Source organism: Prunus mume, linkage group LG3 (genome assembly GCF_029339155.1).
Source record: "Prunus mume cultivar Tortuosa linkage group LG3, ASM2933915v1, whole genome shotgun sequence".
Lineage (NCBI taxonomy): Eukaryota > Viridiplantae > Streptophyta > Magnoliopsida > Rosales > Rosaceae > Prunus > Prunus mume.
In genome coordinates this window covers 11,034,952-11,054,697 of record NC_142700.1, presented here as the reverse complement: position 1 = coordinate 11,054,697, position 19,746 = coordinate 11,034,952, and the positions used below count along the sequence as shown (strand labels likewise).

Sequence of the window (19,746 nt, the reverse complement as noted above, 5' to 3'; positions counted from 1 at the left end):
AATAATTCATCCAATAAGTGATGCCAATAATAATGTAGGCAGAGAAATAATGTTCATGTCCTTTCTCTCGAGATCAGAGAGATTGAATTTGAGCTGCTGCCCTTATTATGGTGGTTCGATCTGCCCTTGACAAATTTATTGGATAAGATACAACTCTATTTCGATTAAACATTTAAGGCTTTTCACATAGATTAACTTTAGGTCCCTTCATGAATTCATATCATACATTAAAAATTATTCTATGTAAAAATATTGACTAAGTATGAAAGATGGTTTTTTGGAATAATAATTTTCTTAAGATAATTTTTGGCGGCTTTTATTCCTTACACATCAAATAAGAAAATTGATTTTATGAGATTTTATTATGAAGTATATATGACTTAATGAGCTATCATTTTTAGCCTAAATCGTATTTTGCACTAAAATCGATTTTTCAAATTTTGATTTGGGGGGAATTTGATTTTCTAGTATTTTTATTTGAATCCAAATGGTCCTTATTTACCATGTCTTTAACAGATCCGCCTCTGTTTCAATGTATATTGAGGTGTAACCATGTAAATGCTGAAAGGATTAAGCGAACATTTCTACACATAAAAGTTCAGGTCGTTGGATTAAACGAGAAATTTCAATGCTTGAAGAAACATGTAATAAGGTATATGTAGTTGGTTGTTTTGACTGCTTAATTTCTTTAAATTTTTCTATAAGTTGGTGGCACGTCACAATACTCCTTATAAATCCAGCTATCAAATTACCGTTAATTGGAATAACCAATCAAATCATTTATAAAGATAATATAAATTTCAAGACCCCAGCAATAAAAATTGTTTTAGAATATAGAATACTTCCAACTTGGAACAAGCTTTATTTCTTAGCCACGCCACGAAGAAATTTCTCTTTTTGTGAAAAATTTGAAATGTCGTTTTCCTTGATCCTAGAATTTTGACCAACAAAATGGCATCACTTGGTGTAGGTCCAGGATCCTCTGGGATTTGACGTACTGGGCTTAATTAATTTTCTTAAGTGCAAATTAGTAGGGCCATGTGGCAAATGCATGTGCCAACACATGGCATGCCTTCTCTCTCACTCGGTCAGTTGTTTTCTAGTTTTTATTTTCTTTGCATGATGTTTAGTGAGTTAGACATGGCACAATGAGTGTCCATAGGATCTGCTTGAGTTTGACATGTATACGAGTGTTTTTGGTCCCCTAAAGAATAATGAGGAGCATTGTCGGATTCATGAATTTTTCATCAGAGGACAAGAATTTATAGAGTCGGTAAAGTCAGATTCATGAATTTTTCTTCAGGGGACAAGAATTTATAGAATCGGTAAAGTCTTTGCCTAATGCAGTCCAAGTCTCAGCCACTCCTTTACCCTACCTTAGTCTTCTTTGAGTCATTTTATCAAATAGTTTGCCTCCATTCAAAAGAAAATATGATGATATCTTGGCACTTTCATAGGAAATTGAGTAGGGACTAGTACCTTCATTGGCACCTTACTAGATTCGCCACTAATGATGAGGCCCAACAAATTATGAAAGGGAGATAGGAGAGAAAATTGAAGTGTTGAGATCTCGGAAAATTTTCTTTTGCATTCTAAATTTGATCAATCAAGTTGTCTTTTAAATGTACATGGCTCAAATTGATAATCAACAACATAACATAACATAGCATGTTAGATTACAATGTTTCATGAAGTTTTTACTTCTCACTTCGATAGCAAGATATGAATCATACTAGATTACACAATTCATATTGATTTAACTTAATTACACCAATGAACTAATTATAACTATTTTCTTAAAAGCTCTCAGGAAAAAAAAAAAAAGCTCTCAGAAAGGCGGACCTACAATCCACTACTATCAACATCAATATTGTCTCTAACTTAACCACTTGCATAGTCCGGTAGGTGTGTGATTTTATAAAACGTTTATGTACATATATAACCTACTACACCAACCTCTACATTGTTCCTTTCATCATATCGTCCAGGCCCAACCAAAAAAACAAAGCACAAGCTTTTCAAATATGGTAGTTGTAATTAGACTGTCTTATATTTTTCAAATTGTATACAACAAGGTGCATGCATGTACAGCAGTATTTATGCAAAAGAAGGAAACTGATGATGCAAACATACTCTATTTTTCTCCCTCTCCTTCTTTGGATATATACAATGTATCAGCCAAATTGGCCCCATTCCTCATGTTGTTATATACTTTAGTCTATATAATATGCAGAATGACAATGCCCAAGCTGCCTTGCTCATAAATATTTTGTTGCTTTAATTTCTTTTTGCTCGCTCTCATAATTTTGTCACATGCATGTTTTAACTACCTTTGTTTATCATGCTTACAAACTCCTAACCATTCACTTAGATCCTATTAATTAGTAATTAACTGGGGATCATCATCTTCGAATCCAATAATTGAGACGCCCATCAACTATAAAGATGCTTAATTAATTAATTAGTTTAAACCCATCATCAAGCCAGAGGAATAATTATCAGGTACATTACCTGCAGATGCTCTCTGCATATGCCACTTGGTATATAGTTATTTCAGTTGCAGAACTCAACTAACCATAATTAGAATGGGCAGAGAGTTTCAAACCAAAATATATAAATAAATAAATAAAAATTAGTATTTGAAGATCATTTAAAAGAAATATTTGAAATAAAAGAAAACCAATTTGCCATTGAATGATATTAAACAAGTACTGCTGCAGGCAAAGAAAAAAGTATATACTCTCTGAAAAATGCTGCTCTGCATGTGAAACAAGCACTAATATAACTTGGTATATATCATTTTAGAGATTGGGAGGAAATGGTGTGGTTCCTCTCCATCTTTGTCTGCTAGGGTTTTTGCCTCTGTGTTTTGTGTTTCTTGTTTGTCTTTTTGGGTTTTTGAATTGGGCCGGCCTTCTGGGTTTGGGCCAGCCATTTTAAGTAATTTTCTATATATGAATGAAATTATGCATACAAATTGTTGAGGAACACAAGTATAATGTGGCATTGTGGAAAAGAGCATGTGAGCTGGTTGCCTAACCATTGGCCATCAGGGCTGTTTGGTTTGTGGAAAAGATTTGATGGGAAATAATTTTTCATGGGAATTGAAAGATTTTTTTTCATATGTTTGGTAATTTTGGGAAAGTAACTAGGAAATACCACTTTATTTCCTTTCCCATGTTTAGTTTGCATAGGAATGTAAAACAAAGTTTGTTTAATTTTCCAATTATACCCATATAAAATCAAATTAAAAAAATGCATTTAATGCTATATTGTAATTCTAAATTGTTAATGGGGACAAAATGATCATGAAAAATGTGCATATAATGCTGTCTCATTTTCCCCAAAGTTTTCCATTGGAAGGGAAAATGAAACCCAAGGGGCGAGGAGTGTTACATTTTCTCCCTTATTTTCTCATGTGCTAGGCAATTATTTCCCATGCATGGACTTACTAAACATGAGAAAACAGTTGATTTTCCATCCCCAAAGCTCATTTCTCAGGAACCAAATGCAGCCTTGAGGGCAATGTCTTGTTCAATGACTATCTAAGCTATTGAAAAAAAAAAAAAATTTTGCCATTGAATAAACATTCAACACGCCCATCCATTATTTTCTCTCTTGATTCGCAAGGCATATGAAATATTGGTTTTTTTAGAGTAAGTGATAATTGTATTTATAACTTAGGCAGTATGACCATCAGCCACAAAGGCATAAACTACCTAAAATGGTTAATACAAATGTGGAAGCATAGTAACCACACAAGGTTATTCCATATACATAGAAATACACCACAATGTATATCTCCACTAACAGTGGCATAAAGCCAAACAAATTTTAGCATGAAAGCAGCATACATGAACAAATGAGACATGAATTGCAAGCCTAAAACTGCCAATACAACTACAAATTTTAAACTCCCACACGTAAAAATACAAGTAGAGACTCAACTACAAACAGAACACCCAACTCACAAAGAGTTGGTGTAATTATTACAACCCAACTAACTACAAAACCAACTGAGATGACAGAAAGTAGAGTCGTTGCTATAGCCATCACGAAAAACAAGAACACCACTGTCGAAGCCCAAGAGTAGGGGAAAGCCACAACCACGCATAAATCTACACACAAAAAAAAAAAAAACACAAAACCCACATATCTGCGAAAAGAACTCAAACAACACCAAGATAAAGTCGCAAACAAAGCGGCAACACAAGGTGAGAGGGATTTAAAGAGATCTTGGGCAACCAAAAACTAGAGCATAAAGCACAACCAAACTCTCAACAGAAATCACCATAAACTCAAAAAAGAAAAAGAAAAAAAATCAAATGCATAGGTAAATGCTCTAATCACTGATCTACAAGCCCCTTGTGATTGTCAATATATCTGAGTTAATAAGTTCTTCACCCTTGACCTTTAATTTTTTTTGTGAGTTGGAGAAGATAAATAATAGGGACGTAACTCCACCAAATATAATCCCCAATTTATTTACCTTATGTGTATAATATAGCTCAAACGACAATAAGAAGGAAGTATGTATGAAGCCAACTAAATGTATAAGAAAACCCACCAATCAATGAATACATTAAAAAAAAAAAGAAAAAAAAAAGTCACTTTTGGTCTCTATAATTTGGCACTTCAACTAACCTTGTAGTTTCAATTACGTCAATTTTACCCTTATAGTTTTGTATTTGTAGCAATTCAAGGATAAGTCAGTATTCCTGTCAATTTCTTTGACGGTGTAATGGGCAATTTTGTCAATCCAAAACCTTTAAGCGTAAAAGCTCGTATGAAACTCTCACCATTTCATAGTAGGGCGTGAAATTGGCCATTTGGGTTTAGAGTTCTTCAAAAATTGGGATTAGTGGTTGAATTTCGAACCTTAATATGAAATGAAGAGAGGTTCATATGAGCGTCTACGCTCAAGGATTTTGGGTTGATGAAATTGCCCCTTGCACAGTCAAAGAAATAAACAAGAATACTAAATTGTCCTTGAATTGCAACAAATACGAAATTACAATGTCAAAACTGACATAATTGAAATTATAAGGTTGAAAGTTATTGAAATGCCAAACTATAGGGAATAAAAGTGACTTTTGACCAGACCTACAAATAAACATGTTTTTAATTTAAACATTGAATCTGCCTCATAGAAGTTAGGGGTGGGTGGGAGTGTTCTTAATTTTGGTTCGGTTTAGACCTCAAACAGTAACTAAATCAATTTGAACATCCCATTTTGTTTTCGTTCGTTTAGGCCTCAACCTAATAATCTAGTGAATTAGACCAAACTATATCTATTTAGTGACCCATTTGATTCGGTTATTTTCCTTCATAAATATTTAAGCAAATATTTAATATTCTCTTATATATATATATATATATGAAAGGGAATTATATACCACCCAAACTGACTTTGACAAATTAAGAAAACCAAGCTCACATACAGCACACCTAACACTCGCACAAAAGCAGAGTCCAAAACACCTTCCAATCCCACCCGCCCAGGTGTCAATCACCCAATTCACTTCATTGAGCGTGGGAGCGCAACCAAGTCTCTGCCTCTCCTCTGCTCTGTGGGGTTTGCTATTAAATTGAAATGAAGTTTAAAAAACCAAAAGGACTAGGACAAATAAACCCAGAGTAAATGTTTACCAATTTTAGGAGGTTTTGGTGGCATTGGAGATGGTGAAGGACAGGAATGAGAAAAAAGGCAAGAGAGGGGCAGCTTTTTTGGGTGCTGTGGTGGTGGTGTTGCTAGCCACAGCACTCACCTCCACAAGAACTGCCTCTAAACTCAACCTTTCTCTCTTTTTCAAGAACCCCAATTCCTGCCTCTGTCCTCAGGTACTGATCAACCCCAATTCTCTCTCCTGTTAAAATGCATGTGGTTGAATTTTGTGTTTGTTTGTTCATCAGATTAGATTGTTTCCAGTCAAAGTTTGTTCCTCATTTGATGCTTGTTTAGAAGTTTATAATAATAATCTTCTCTTTTTTTTTTTGGTTTATTTGTTTATTTTTATGAGTGTAGGATTCAAAAGGGTACACAGACATTGTGGAGGATTGCTGTTGTGATTATGAAACAGTGGACAGTGTTAATGCAGAAGTGTTGCACCCTCTGCTACAAGAGATTGTTAAAATTCCATTTTTCAGATATTTCAAGGTCTCTTCTGTTGTGCCCTCTTATTTATTTTATGCTACTGAATATTTCTTTTTGGCTGTTGGTAATTTTAAATTTTCAATCCAAGCAAGCATTCAAGGGATTAGCCTTATCTTGTGAGCAGTCACATGAATTCTTTACTTTGAACACATTCTTAGATGGCTATGGTGACTTAGGGAGGATGTTGTACTTTTGTTTTTACCTTTTGGGGGCTAATTTACTTGATTCAAATGATAGGCCAAGCTGTGGTGTGACTGTCCCTTTTGGACTGAAGATGGTATGTGCCTCTTGCGTGACTGCAGCATATGTGAATGCCCAGAAAATGAATTTCCAGAACCTTTTAAGAGGCCCTTGCTCCAGGGCCTTGCACCTGACAGTTTTGTGTGTCAAGAGGGAAAGCGGTAGGGGACTGTTGACCGGACGCTAGACAGTAGAGCTTTCAGAGGCTGGGTTGAGACAGATAATCCTTGGACAAATGATGATGAGACGGATAATGGTAATTTACAATATATGTCATGGACTGTGTGTTGCATAGTATTCGCTGTATTTGAGTTCTTAAGCTATTGTCTGTCGGAAACTGGAGTCTTTTGGCATTTCAATTAGAAAGCATTTAGATATGGTTTAGTTGTGAAGTGGTACATTTAAATTGACAAACTTGTTTTTTCATTGCTTGTACCCCGCAATTTGGTTGAATGTCAGGTTCATGACTGATGATATAGTCAATGGTTCCTGAATGTAAACACTACCTCAGTTTATGTTTATTATTTGTTCTTTTCATGTCTTACACCTGCTGTATTCTTGTACTAAAAGGTTTGTTCTTTTTAATAATAATTTGTAACGATTGACTCGACTTTCAATCTGAAGGTGAGATGACATATGTGAACCTTCTATTGAACCCTGAACGTTACACTGGCTATGCTGGTCCATCACCGAGAAGGATATGGGATGCTGTGTATTTTGAAAATTGCCCGAAATGTGAGTTCAACCTTTTCTTATATCTTTGTGGACAATTTGACTGCTCGTAACATTTTATGTTTAAAATGTTTTATATCTTACTTTCATATTGAGGTTATCTATCGCCAGTCCAACTCCTACAATAGGGGTTAATTAGACACTTAAATCTGAGGCTAGGTTGCATATCAATATGTTTTACTCAATGTTTTTTGTTTGTTATTCTGCAGTTTCATCTCAGGACATTTGCCAGGAGAAAAAAGTATTATACAAATGAATATCTGGTCTTCACTCCCAATTTCGATCCACATAGCTGCTGATTATCTTCTTGATAAGACTACTAATCTGGTTCTCCTTCTGCCTCATATCATGTGACTATTTTTCTTTCCCCTGTGCACTTTAATTTCTTTTCTAAATGATGCAGTCGAGTAGTTACCAATGAAAGTAGAAAGTTTAAAAGCTGTCTGCCATACTAGTGTTGATTATCTGTAACCTGTGCATTGGTCATCCATTAGTGGGTTGGATAATAACACTTCTTGAAATTTGAAAAAAAACCTTTTTATTCTTGTGTGAGTTTAGATGCGCTTTAGTACGTTTGGTGCAAGTTTTTGTTAACCCTTGTGCTTAGCAGGGGACTGCAGTCCAATACAAGAGTATCATTAGTGGGAAATTGATGACCAAGTCCTGATGTGGGCCTCAGGAAAGTGTTTTTTTAAACTCTTTAAAGATGATTTGACCAAAGATTTCATCCAAATTAAAGTGATGAAATAAAGTAGCACTCAGTAAGTGTATGTTAGCTACTGTCTTGTTTGGTACTCGATTTTTTCAATCCCAATTGGGTGGACTTCATTGGAACCTAACCTACACTTTAGGGTAAGTGCATTCCATGTTTTCCCTTAACTACTGAGCAAATGAGCAGACCCTCAACTTTTTTTCTTCTTCTCTCATGTATGTTTTATATCCACAAAGATCAGAGAATTAAAATTTATTCATCAAGAGCGGTGAGCATATATTGAATGATCTAGAATTGATAATTGGATGGGTCATGCACGTAGTTTGTGAACTAGAAGAACTACCCTGTCTTTACTTAAGATGCGCAGCATTTGACCTTCCTGCATACAAATTTCAGTGGGGTCAAAATCTGGAGCTGATGCATGATCGCGTTTTGAAATATCCTAATCGTGTCCAAAATTTGTACTTCACATTCCTCTTTGTTCTCCGTGCAGTGACTAAAGTAAGTATTCTTTTGCATGCCCTTCCTTGCTTTGACAACCCAAATTCCAATTCTTACTGCTAAAACTGTACTGATTGTCGTTGGTGAGTTCTTAAATGTTTTTTTAGGCAACAGATTACTTGGAGCAGGCTGAGTATGATACTGGTAATCATGAGGAAGACCTGAAAACGCAGTCTTTGATGACAACATCGGTTGAATAGCACCGATTCCAATTTGAGTGTGAGGTGGAAATCGGACTGTACCGGACTGCGTCCACCCTTAATTTTAACCATAACTTAACACTGCTATGTTATGTAAAACAAAAAATTTGGGCCAAAGCATCTGATGTCAAAGGGAAAATGCACATGTCGTTTGAGTAATACTTCGGAAGAAATATAACCCTCCGTTTGGATGAGGGAAAATAACTCGAAATTTAACTTCCTTTGTTTCTCAACTTAAGCGCGGAATTTATGAAATGACGTGCGGAAAAAATCGTGGAAATTGGAGCATCAAATTCTTGAGTTTAATTTCCACCAAAATATGTTTATGGAACATAGCTACCTATTATCTTTTTTAATTCACATTAAAATTAAAATGGAGGTTTAAATTAAAATTAAAATTAAAAAAAAAATCATATAATGGATTCTATTTTTATAGAACACAGTTACCCATTATCTTTTTTAATTCAAATTTAAAAATTATAAAAATAAACATAAAAACTTCTTACAGGCACAGAAGTGCGTGCGGAGAGACTAATGATCAGAAAACAAAAACACAAAAACCAAAAAGACTTATAAGTTACACGGTTTACAGCCCGGGGCGGTTGTTTCTCCATTTTCGATATGTAGTCCAAATCACGTGCACCGAAACAAGTGCCAACCCCAACCAACCAATTACTTTGAGAACAGTATCAAACGGAGGTTGACCAGTAAAGGGGTTTTTTCTAAGTGAAAGCATTCTGAGGCGTTTGGGCGTCACTGCTATCGTGGCCGAGAAAAATGCTACCAGCATCCCTCCGATGGAATACTGAATGAGATTTTCAGGTGTAGCTATTTCGATTGACGAGATACGTATTGGATTTGATTCGTTATAGATTGCAATAATTGCGAGTATAAAGGTTACCTGGTTGAAAAACTGAAATACTTTGAAAAATGAATCTTCCGATAGAACTGGATTTCCGTCGCTTTTAAATCCACCCGGAGGAGTTAAAGCTGCTGCAAAAGTGACGGTTGCGATAAGCGTCGTCACCACTAGTTTGGTATCTCGTCTTTTCAAGGCCTGATTGGAAGTAGATTGCCGGCTTCGCCTCTTGTGTTCAATGGCCGATGTGCTGGGCTTATCCTTCTCTGAAGTTACCGGTTTGTTGAAATCATCGCTGATTTTTTGTTGGAAAAATGGACCACCTACGCAGGACCCCAACTGGTGCAAAACCGGACTGTCAATAGTTCCCTAAACAATACACAGAGAGAGATAGAGTAAACTTGTCAAAGATTATTAATAGATCCTTTTCAAAACAGAAAAAAGAAAAATAATAGATCAATTTCAATTCCAATAACATTATTTGTACTGTGTGTGTGCACCTGTTTTGCGTACCTGTTCGTCACTATTTTGACCAAGAAAAATATCAATGGCTTTTGAGAACTTTTTATTGACAGCAGCCTTGTCCACTCTATGGTCGGCAGTCAAAATGGAGATAATTTCTACTTTCTTGTTAATAACAGCGATATGCAAAGGAGTGTTTCCGTCTTCATCAGCTTCATTAATAAGTCCCGTAAGTTTAGGCGTCCTTAATATGTACTTAACCACCTTGCTTTGTCCACCTAAAATTGCAGAATGAAGAACCGTTTGACCTTTTGAATTAAGCAAATCGCAAGTATCAGGTTGATAGTGAAATAACTCTTCCATCACTTTGGTGTGGCCTGCATAGGCTGCAACATGGAGAGCTGACATTTTTGATGATAAGTCCATGATATAAGAAGCAGAACTATCAGATTCCATCAGTAGTTGAGTAGCTTCAACGTTCCCTGTGAATGCTGCGTAGTGCAAGGCAGTCCATCCAATAGCATCAACTTCTTTGATTAGGTCACGGTTTTTGGACACCATAATCTCGACAACGCCTACCATGTTGACATAGGAAAAGCTAAAGAGGTGAGAAGTAGCAAAAATTTCTACCGAAATAAAATTATAAAATCAACACATTTCATCATGTGATGTCATGTTCATGTACCTTTGCCTTTCAGTTGTTCTTGAGTCACTGCAGCATGCAAAGCTGTCACTCCATTAGTCCCCAGGAAAGAAGGAGAAACGCCAGACTCGTATGCCTTTAGAATACTATGAACAATGCTTGGAGTGCCTTTTCTAACAGCTAGGAACAAGGGCGACTCATTTGCGTTATTAGTGAAACAACACAATTGAGGATCGGCTTCCATTAACCGAGTCACAACTTCATCGTGATTGTATCGAACAGCAAGATGCAACGTTGTGTCGTTATCCGAGTTTTTCACTCGGAGTAACTTGTTTTGAGATTCACCATCAGCTGGTCCGCTCTCCTCGTCACCTCTTTCCATGTGATGAAGCGTTATCCTTGCCCGTTCAATGAGGAACTCAACTACTTCAACACATCCTACTTTGGCAGCAACGTGCAGTGGAGTGTCACCCTTCTTGTTGGTCGCCCAAAACAGTGAAGATCCATATTCAAGTGGGATGTCATTGAAGAATTTTATTTGCTTGAATTCTGCTGCAATGTGAAGAACATTGTTGTCTTTGGGTGTTTTCTTATAAAGAACATCTGGTAATTCATCACCATCTTTAATCCTTCTGAACAAACCCACATCGCCGGATGTTGCCGCCTCATATACCAAACGATCCATGGCTTTGAACTCTCTGAAACTTGCTTAATGTAGCACAGAAGCAGCAATTCCTTGAAGAGGATTGTGTTGTGAACCGTGCTTAGCATTCGAGGCATAAATAATTCTGAACAGGCTTGTGCTAATTACCTGTCACAAGCAAAGTCCCTTTTGGCGCCGTGGATTAGTCAATAAAGGTTCTCGATCAGGCCCCTAGTTTTGGCTTAAGGTACATATTATATATTTAGTTGTTGCTATATGTTTTGTCTTTGTTCCCTGCAGTCAATCTTTATATATACTTACTGTTTAATACCCTAGGCCGCCCCTATGTCTAATTAGGGATGATGATACTTCAATGCATTCATTTGAATAAATAAAGACCCTCACGAGAGCAAGTACATGGCCTCAAGCGCGCAGCCACCATGTGCTGCTAAAAACGTTGACGGAATAGTGAGAAATTGAGTGTATATTCAAGTTGAACGATGTAACTTCTGTTTTAATGTTTAAGAAAGCTTTGGCTTTCCAAAAGTGAAATTTTTTTTATGTCTAAAACCTAAAAAACCTTAAAAAAAAAATCAAAACTAATTTAAAATAGATGGAACGAGCTTCATTTGCTATGTGTGTACAAATAAGGAGTCAAAGATGGACAAGTCTTCAAATTGGCAACTAGCTTTTGGTATGGTTTGATTCTCTTTCCAAATTGGCAACTTGGCAAGTTGGCAACTAGATCCTAATCTTATCTCCTCCGTTGGTTTAAAAAATCTTTAAATGCTTTACATGGTTTTTGAAGACTGAATTATTTTTTTATTACTTACACCAAATAAACAATAAACAAATAGTATCTAGTAGACTTATTTTTGTAGACTTCTTTAAATGCTCAAGTCGTTGGCTCGTTTCTGTGTACGGACTCATATTGTGTATGGACTTGAGTCCTCTTCCGTATTAAACTTAATACTTAATTATCTACGTTAACTGACTACAAGGCTAGACTTGGATGTGGAGCCAATAAAGGAGAACCAGGAAGAAAGATTTACGCACCAAAGCCTGTAAATTTTCAAACTTCTTAATCGAGTTGCTTCTTTTCGATATGGGAGTGCCTATATTAAATCAACCATTCTAGGGGGATACTCGTTTATATCTCCATTGAAAAGCAAATATATATGTAACACCCCGACCCCGTTTATTTTCCTATTTAATTTAATTAAGGGAAAATATTAATTATTCCTGGGTTAAGGGTGATTTTGGTCAAATTCTTCTCCGGGAAGATTTTGGGACCGTGAGTGGTGTAGGTGGTACTGAGACGAAACCGTAGACAAAGGCCTGAATCGGAAATTTAAGCTTTGGCGATCAAAACTTGTTCGTGGCGTAACTGTAAATTTTCCAAGGGTTTAGTAAAATCAGATTTTTACTATTTTCACCTCACACTCTCTCTCTCCTCCCGCACACTCTCTCTCTCCCGCTTCTCTCCCCGATTCTCTCTTTCTCTCTCTTGAATCTCACAGCCCGAACGGGAAGAGCCACCGGCCCCGCTCGACTCACCTTGAAGCCCCGATCACAACCCACCGGTTATCCCGATCGGAAAACGCGAAATTTCAAGTCGAATTTTCACGGCGTTGCGCCGCTCGCCGCCCAATCCCGGTGAACCGGTGAGGTTTCTTCTCCTTTTTACGTGTTCTAGCTGATTTTGGGTTAGGATTAGATCGAATTTGAAGTTTGGAATCGAATTTGAAATCAGGTTTGGCCGGATTTCAATTTGAAATTCGCCACTTGCCGTCCGAATTGGATGTTGCCGTAGTTGAAAAAGTTGCTCCATTCTTCGAGTAGTATCTAGGATTGGAAGGGTGAGCGTTGGTGTGGAGATTTTCCGTCGCGGAAACTTCTCTACACACCAGCGCGCGTGCGGCGCTGGCAAGGTGGGTGAAGTTGTTTTCGTCCTGTTGAGATCCTTAGGTTGTCACGAGTGCGTAGGATTTTCGGATCTCAATTTGGATATCGTTTGACTATCGAACGGATTTCGCATATTGTGCGTTATCCGTTCGATAAGTTCCGACCGCTTGGATCGTTTCCAAATTGAAGTATGTTGATCTAGGTACTCTTAGAAACCTGTAGGAATTCGCGGATCGTGAATTGGAGCCCGGATGTTCCGATTCAGTAATTTGAAGTTTTGGGAAATCGCGATCACCGTGCGATTGGGAAGCGAATTCAATATGTAACCGACCTTAGGATGTTCCTTTGGACGTGAGCGCACCGAACTTGGGGATTTAAGTATTTCCTTTCGTGAATTTCCGCTTTGGAAGTACGTGATGTTAATCAAGGAATTGTATCTTGAATAGGTACTTTTGATCACTGCAGTCACGGGCCGGCAGCTTGGGATTACTTGTGAGTGGACTTTGTTTTAAGCATATGCATGGTTTTTAATTATGAAAGTTTTGTGCATATACTTTAAATGATAGTGACTTTGATTTAATAAGCCTTTGGTTGATGATCCAATATGTTTATATGTCTTGGCTATATATTTTGAGTATAGACATATATATTTGAGTATGATGATTTTGTGGATATGGATTTTGGGATGGCTATCTATATTGTCTATGTATAGAGTATGAGAGGTTGTTGTGGTGAGATTGTGGAAAGTTAGGAGTTTGATGGATGGTTGTGAGATATGAGTATGGTAGGTGAGTACCATTCCCTAGTTACTAGGCTTCCCACACACGCTGCTGGTGGGGGTGGGAAGGCCATGAGATTACGGGTCTCACACATGGCGTTGGCGGTGTGTGAGACACTTTCCATACGCATGGCGCGCGATGGGGAGAGTATGTATATTGCTTGAGTATCATCACACACGCCGTTGGCGGTGGGGTGATGATACTGTCTGCGCGTAGGACTTGATTTGAGATTTGTGAGCTACACGTGTCGCTGGCGCCGTGTGAGCTATGGAGTTCCGCCCCGTTGGACTACTCATCCTCGGACGCGGTTAGTGTTCGAAAATCCTGCGTCCCAACAATCGCTGGATTGTCTCCCCGGTACATTAGTATGGAGAGGAGTATATATATACTATACTAGAGTCCTAGCTATATATATATATATATTTATATATGGGTATTTACGGGTTGTTGAGAGTTGCATATATTTTGGGAAATGAGTTGTGAGCCCGAGATGTGGAGATGTTTTGGACTTTGGGATTTTTGTGCTTGAGTTTTGGTTTCTGAATTGTGAAACTGCATGCTAGAGCATTATTTTTACATGGTGGGGTTACTATGTTGTTTTTAAAGTGAAACTTTATTTCTCCCACTCACATCTTTCTGCTTTGCATGAGTTGCTCCAAGGCATTCGAGCAAGTCACGAGCCCGAACTTGTCGCTGTTAATAGGGTCTATAAATTCTTTCTACTCCCCTGCTTGTTGTAAACAAATTCTGTAGACGCCTGTTATTGCCCATGTTAGTACTACTTGAGGCCGAGGCCATTTTGTATTGGATTGTAGTTTGTAAAAGCATGCTGGCAGTTGTATATTGATGTAAAAATTGCAGGTTGTTTATTGTTGGTTTGAGCATTTTACAGGAGACTAAAATTTTGGTAGAATGTCTTGGGTTTTAGTAAGTGGGCCCGCATCAGTATGATGTCGGCACCAAGATGGGTCCGCCTTTAAATTCCTGTCAATATATATATATATATATATTAAAAAATTTATATTAGTTATTCTAGAAGAGAAGGATATGAGGGAAGATGGTGCTATTCCCTTGCCATAAGATGACAATAATCCAATTGAAAAATTGTTAGTTCTCCTCGCAATGAGCTGAATGTTTTTCCAAATTTTAATGCCCCGCCAAAGCTTTGACAATAGAGGTCAGCATTGAAGTGCTTTTCCTTTTTCATGATTAAGCACAGTTGGGCAAAGACAAACTTTGATCCCAACGCATCCTCATATACAGAGAACAGTGTTGGGAAAAAAGAATGACTAAAGTCTATGCAAATATATCTGAATCTATAACAAAAGTTCATACAAAAGTATGGAAGTCTATAATAAAATTCTATACAAGTTTATTAAAAATCCGTGTAAAATCCATAGGAGTTATACAATTCTAGGAAATCTGTCACTTAAATGTTTCAAAATCATATATAATCCTAATTCAATATAACCCCGCGGTTGAGTCTGGGCCCGGTATTTCTCCCTCAATTTTTGAAGTAGAGTCATAAACACGGGGATTATGAAAGCAAGTACCAGCACCAATTCAAATACTACACCGAGAAAAGCATCGAGTAGAGTTGTACGTATAAAGGGAAAATGTTTAAACGAAACTCTCTTTATCTGGCTTTTTGGCACCATTGCAAGCCTGCCCGAAAAAAATGCTACCAGCAACCCTCCGATGGAATACCGAATGAGACGTGCAGGTGTGGGTATTTTGATGGACAAGAAACGTATTGGAGTTGATTCGTTATAAATCGCAAGAAAAAAATCATAAAAACTCTGAAAGATGAATTTTCGAACAAAACCGGTCGGTTTTAAATCCTCTAGGAGGGGTTAATGCGGCTGCAAAAGTGACGGTTGCGATAAGTGTCGTCACCACTAGTTTGGTATCATGTCTTTTCAAGGTCTGATTTGAAGTAGCTTGCCGGTTTTTCCTCTTGGTGTGTTCAATGGCGGGTGTGCCGGGCGTATCCTTCTCTGATGGTTACAGTCTGTTGAATTCATCTCTGATTTTTTGTTGGAAAAATGGACCACCCACGGAGGACCCCAAGTGTTGCAAAAACGGAGTGTCAATACTTTCCTAAAACATAGGGGGAGAGAGTACTGTATTTAGTACACAGAAGATGTCAGAACGAATTAATAAGCTTTCTAACCTAACTGCACTGGGTAATAAAACACAATAGATCAATTTCATTTAGTTATAGGGTAGGACGCACCAACAACTTACATATCCAAGTGTCTTCACCTCCCTCGTTAATCGAAAAAAAAACGTGGGAGATGATGAAAGCTTCCTAAAAGGAGTTGTTTTTATTTGTCTCGAATTTGTGTGTGCACTTTGCGTACCTGTTCTTCAATATTTTGTCCAAGAAAAATATCAATGGCTTTTGACAATTTTCTATTGACAGCAGTAGTGTCCACTCTAACGTCGGCCGTCAAAATGGTGATAACATCAAATTTTTTGTAGATAACCGCAATATGCAAAGGAGTGTTTCCGTCTTCATCAACTTCATTAATAAGTCCCGAAAGCTTAGGCGTCTTTCATATGTACTCAACCACATCTCTTTGTCCACCTAAAACTGCAGAATGAAGAGCCGTTTGGCCTTTTGAATTAAGCAAATCGCAAGTATCAGGTTGATATCGAATTAACTCTTTCATCACTTCGGTGTGGCCTGCATAAGCTGCAACATGGAGAGCTGACATTTTTGATAAGTCCAGGATATAAGAAGCAGAGCTATCAGATTCCATCTTCAATGTTCCCTGTGAATGCTGCGTAGTGCAAGGGAGTCCATCCAATAGCATCAACTTCTTTGATTAGGTCACTGTTTTTGGACACCAGAATCTCGACAACGCCTACCATGTTGATATAGGAAAAACTAAAGAGGGGAGAGGTAGTGAAAATTTCCACCAAAATAAAATCCTCGTAATATAAAATCAACACATTTCATCAGGTGATGCCATGTTCACGTACCTTTGTCTTTGAGTTGTTCTTGAGTCACTGCAGCATGCAAAGCTGTCAATCCGTTTGTCCCCTGAAAAGAAGGAGAAGTGCCAGACTCGTACGCCTTCAGAATACAATGAACAATGCTTGGAGTGCCGTTTCTAACAGCTAGGGACAAGGGCGACTCATTCGCGTTATTAGTGAAACAACACAATTGAGGATCAGCTTCCATTAACCGAATCACAACTTCATCGTGATTGTATCTAACAGCAAGATGCAACGTTGTGTCATTATCCGAGTTTTTCACTCGGAGTAACTTGTTTTGAGATTCACTATCAGCTGGTCCGCTCTCCTCGTCACCTTTTTCCATGTGATGATGCATTTTCCTTGCATGTTCAATGAGGAACTCAACTACTTCAACACATCCTACTTTGGCAGCAACGTGCAATGGAGTGTCACCCTTCTTGTTGGTGGCCCAAAACAGCTGACCAAATTGATTTGGATTGACATTTTCGAAGAAATCTATTTGCTTGAATTCAGCGGAAATATGAAGAATATTGTTGTCTTTAGGCGTTTTCTGATGGAGAAGATCAATTGATACACCACCATCTCTAATTATTTGTCTCAAGAAACCAACATCACCTGATGTTGCCGCCTCATACAGAGAAGGATCCATGGCTAGCTAGCTTTGATCTCTCTCTCTCTCTCTCTCTCTCTCTCTCTCAAAGTAGTGGGCAAAGCACGTATTAATTATTGCAATACAAGCTGTGTATTGCTTACGGCGGCTCTCTCTTTAATTTATTCTCTCTTATCAGCCATGATCAGAATCTCACACAGGACCTGAATCGTCGTCTTCTCAACAAAAAGCATTTATACAAAGAATGATTATTACTCGAGTACCCGTAAAAGTCTTCCATTTCAGATTCTATGCTCTGCGTATATATGCTTATTAATATCGAACTGAGAGTGCCTTGGTATACTAGAAAAGCACAAGGCTTTTTCCTTGTTATTTACTCTTTCTGTCACGATCAAACAATTCCTTGGTATACTAGAAAAGCAAAGTCTCCACCACACAAAATCAATGACAGAACTAATTCTCGTAAAGAATTTTCCAGTTGTCGATGGCAAGGAAAGTACATGTATACTGTGGGAACTGAATTTTAACAAAACCCTAGGTCAAATATTTCCTTTAATTTGGGAATTATTTGATTTGGGAATTCTTGCCTTGAATTAGGGATTTGATCCTTATCAAATCCCTAATTGATTTAAATCTCCTAAAATCAGAAAAAATAATTCCTTTATCAACAAGGATTATTTTCCTCCAAACCCTAGCCCTACGAGGCTCTATAAATAAGAGGCTATGCAAGGCATGAGGTAAGTCATTCTAAGCTCTCAAACTACTGCAGAAATTCCCCTCCTTGCTGCCATCTCCTTCTCTCTCTTACACAAGGTTCCGGCCACCACACACGGCTCCAGCTACTCGGTTCTCTCCCTGCGAGAGCTTCGTACCATTTTTAGCTATTGTTTCTCTACAAATCAATCAAACTAACTTAGGCATAAGAGGGTCTTTGGTCAACACCCCCCAGGTGTGGTCCTTTTACTCCGATTGGTTTTGCAGGGAGAAAGAGTTCAAGGAAGGAGAAAAGGGAATCTATTGATCAAATATTCTAAGGGACGAAAATCACTCCCACATACCATCCATCTAAGATTAACGAATAAAAGAAGTGAAACAAATCATTACTAGGACTATCACTCCGATAATCCAGTCCGTAACGACCTGGTCCTAAATAAATTGGTAATTATTGATTTATTCAGATAAAAGACCATTTCGCCCTTAGAATATTTACAAATTTATAAATAAACCCAATCCTAGACATGTATTTATAAAAAAACCCAAACACTATTTAAACATAGAAACACACCCAAAGTCAACAATTGTATATTTTTTGGGTGTGTTTATAAATGGGTTTTGAGTGTGTGTAATGATGGATTTTGGGTGTGTTTATAAAGTATTTGGAGTGTTGGGTTTTTTTATAATTTCAGCTCCCATTTTGGGTGTTTTAGTGAAACTCCCTAGAATATTTTATTAGGTTTAAAGTTGACTTTTTGACAGGGAAGGAATTTCGGAATTTTAACTATACCGTTGCGTAGAGCATGGTGAGATGAGTCAATAGACATGTAGTTGGCTCGAATCGGAGTTGTAACGAAGAAGATGCGATCAAAATACCCTTAGTGGCATAACCATAATTTTGGCAAAAGGGTTTGTTAAAAATCTAATTCTCTCTCTCTCTCTCTCTCTCTTTCTCTCTCGAAACTCCAGCCACCGCCACACCATGGACGGATCGGTGCCAAAAGGATCGGCTTAGCCACGGCGCATGACCCGCCCTTCCCGATATCGCCATCGCCCACCCACCGTAAAATGTGGTTTTAGGCCAGTTTTTGCTTGAAACTTCGTTGGCTTTGATATCTCTCCTCCGACCGCCATTTTGTCGATCAAGGTATGGAAATTTATCCTTCCTTCATAATCTAGCTGATGGTTGAGTAGGATTGCATCAATTTTGAGCCTATATTATGTGATTTTCGAATTGGATTTCAGCCACTTTTGGGATCGCGATTCCGGCCACTTCGGGTTACTTTTTGGTGTAGGTCCAAGAACAAAAGTGGTTCCAAATAGGGTGTTACAGCTAAAGAAGGAGTTGTGAGTCGCGCTTTGGACACCCACGTCTGCTCGCGTGGGCAGAAAAGGGGCATTGTGTCCCGAGGTAATCTCCTGATCCTCATGAGCTCGTAGGTGTACTCGGATGTCAATTTGGATACTGTTTGAGTATCGAATGATTTCGCCTATTGTGCATTATTCGGGTTCAATAGGTTTTAACCGTTGGATCGTCTTGAATTTAATATATGATAATCTAGACATCCCTAGGATTATGTAGGATTCGACGGATTGTAAAACGAAGT

At 37.8% G+C, this 19,746-nt stretch overlaps 1 protein-coding gene and 2 pseudogenes across 3 annotated transcripts; 1 reads left to right on the top strand and 2 right to left on the bottom strand.

Moving 5' to 3' along the window:
• Positions 1 to 5,499: 5,499 nt before the first annotated feature.
• LOC103325912 (endoplasmic reticulum oxidoreductin-1-like) lies at positions 5,500 to 8,759 on the top strand (annotated as a pseudogene). Its single transcript, XR_016125515.1, has 7 exons — positions 5,500 to 5,841; positions 6,026 to 6,157; positions 6,392 to 6,650; positions 7,019 to 7,129; positions 7,336 to 7,453; positions 8,235 to 8,339; positions 8,447 to 8,759. The product of XR_016125515.1 is annotated as an endoplasmic reticulum oxidoreductin-1-like (transcript).
• A 190-nt stretch (positions 8,760 to 8,949) lies between these two features.
• Positions 8,950 to 11,373, bottom strand: LOC103325863 (protein ACCELERATED CELL DEATH 6-like). Its single transcript, XM_089049124.1, has 3 exons — positions 10,546 to 11,373; positions 9,912 to 10,435; positions 8,950 to 9,767 (listed from the first exon to the last, which is right to left on the bottom strand). The coding sequence occupies exons 1-3, from the start codon at positions 11,186 to 11,188 to the stop codon at positions 9,126 to 9,128; spliced, it is 1,809 nt and encodes a 602-aa protein (XP_088905250.1). The 5' UTR covers positions 11,189 to 11,373; the 3' UTR covers positions 8,950 to 9,125.
• Positions 11,374 to 16,138: 4,765 nt separating this feature from the next.
• LOC148918734 (protein ACCELERATED CELL DEATH 6-like) lies at positions 16,139 to 17,480 on the bottom strand (annotated as a pseudogene). Its single transcript, XR_016125381.1, has 2 exons — positions 16,819 to 17,480; positions 16,139 to 16,700 (listed from the first exon to the last, which is right to left on the bottom strand). The product of XR_016125381.1 is annotated as a protein ACCELERATED CELL DEATH 6-like (transcript).
• Between the last annotated feature and the right edge of the window lie 2,266 nt (positions 17,481 to 19,746).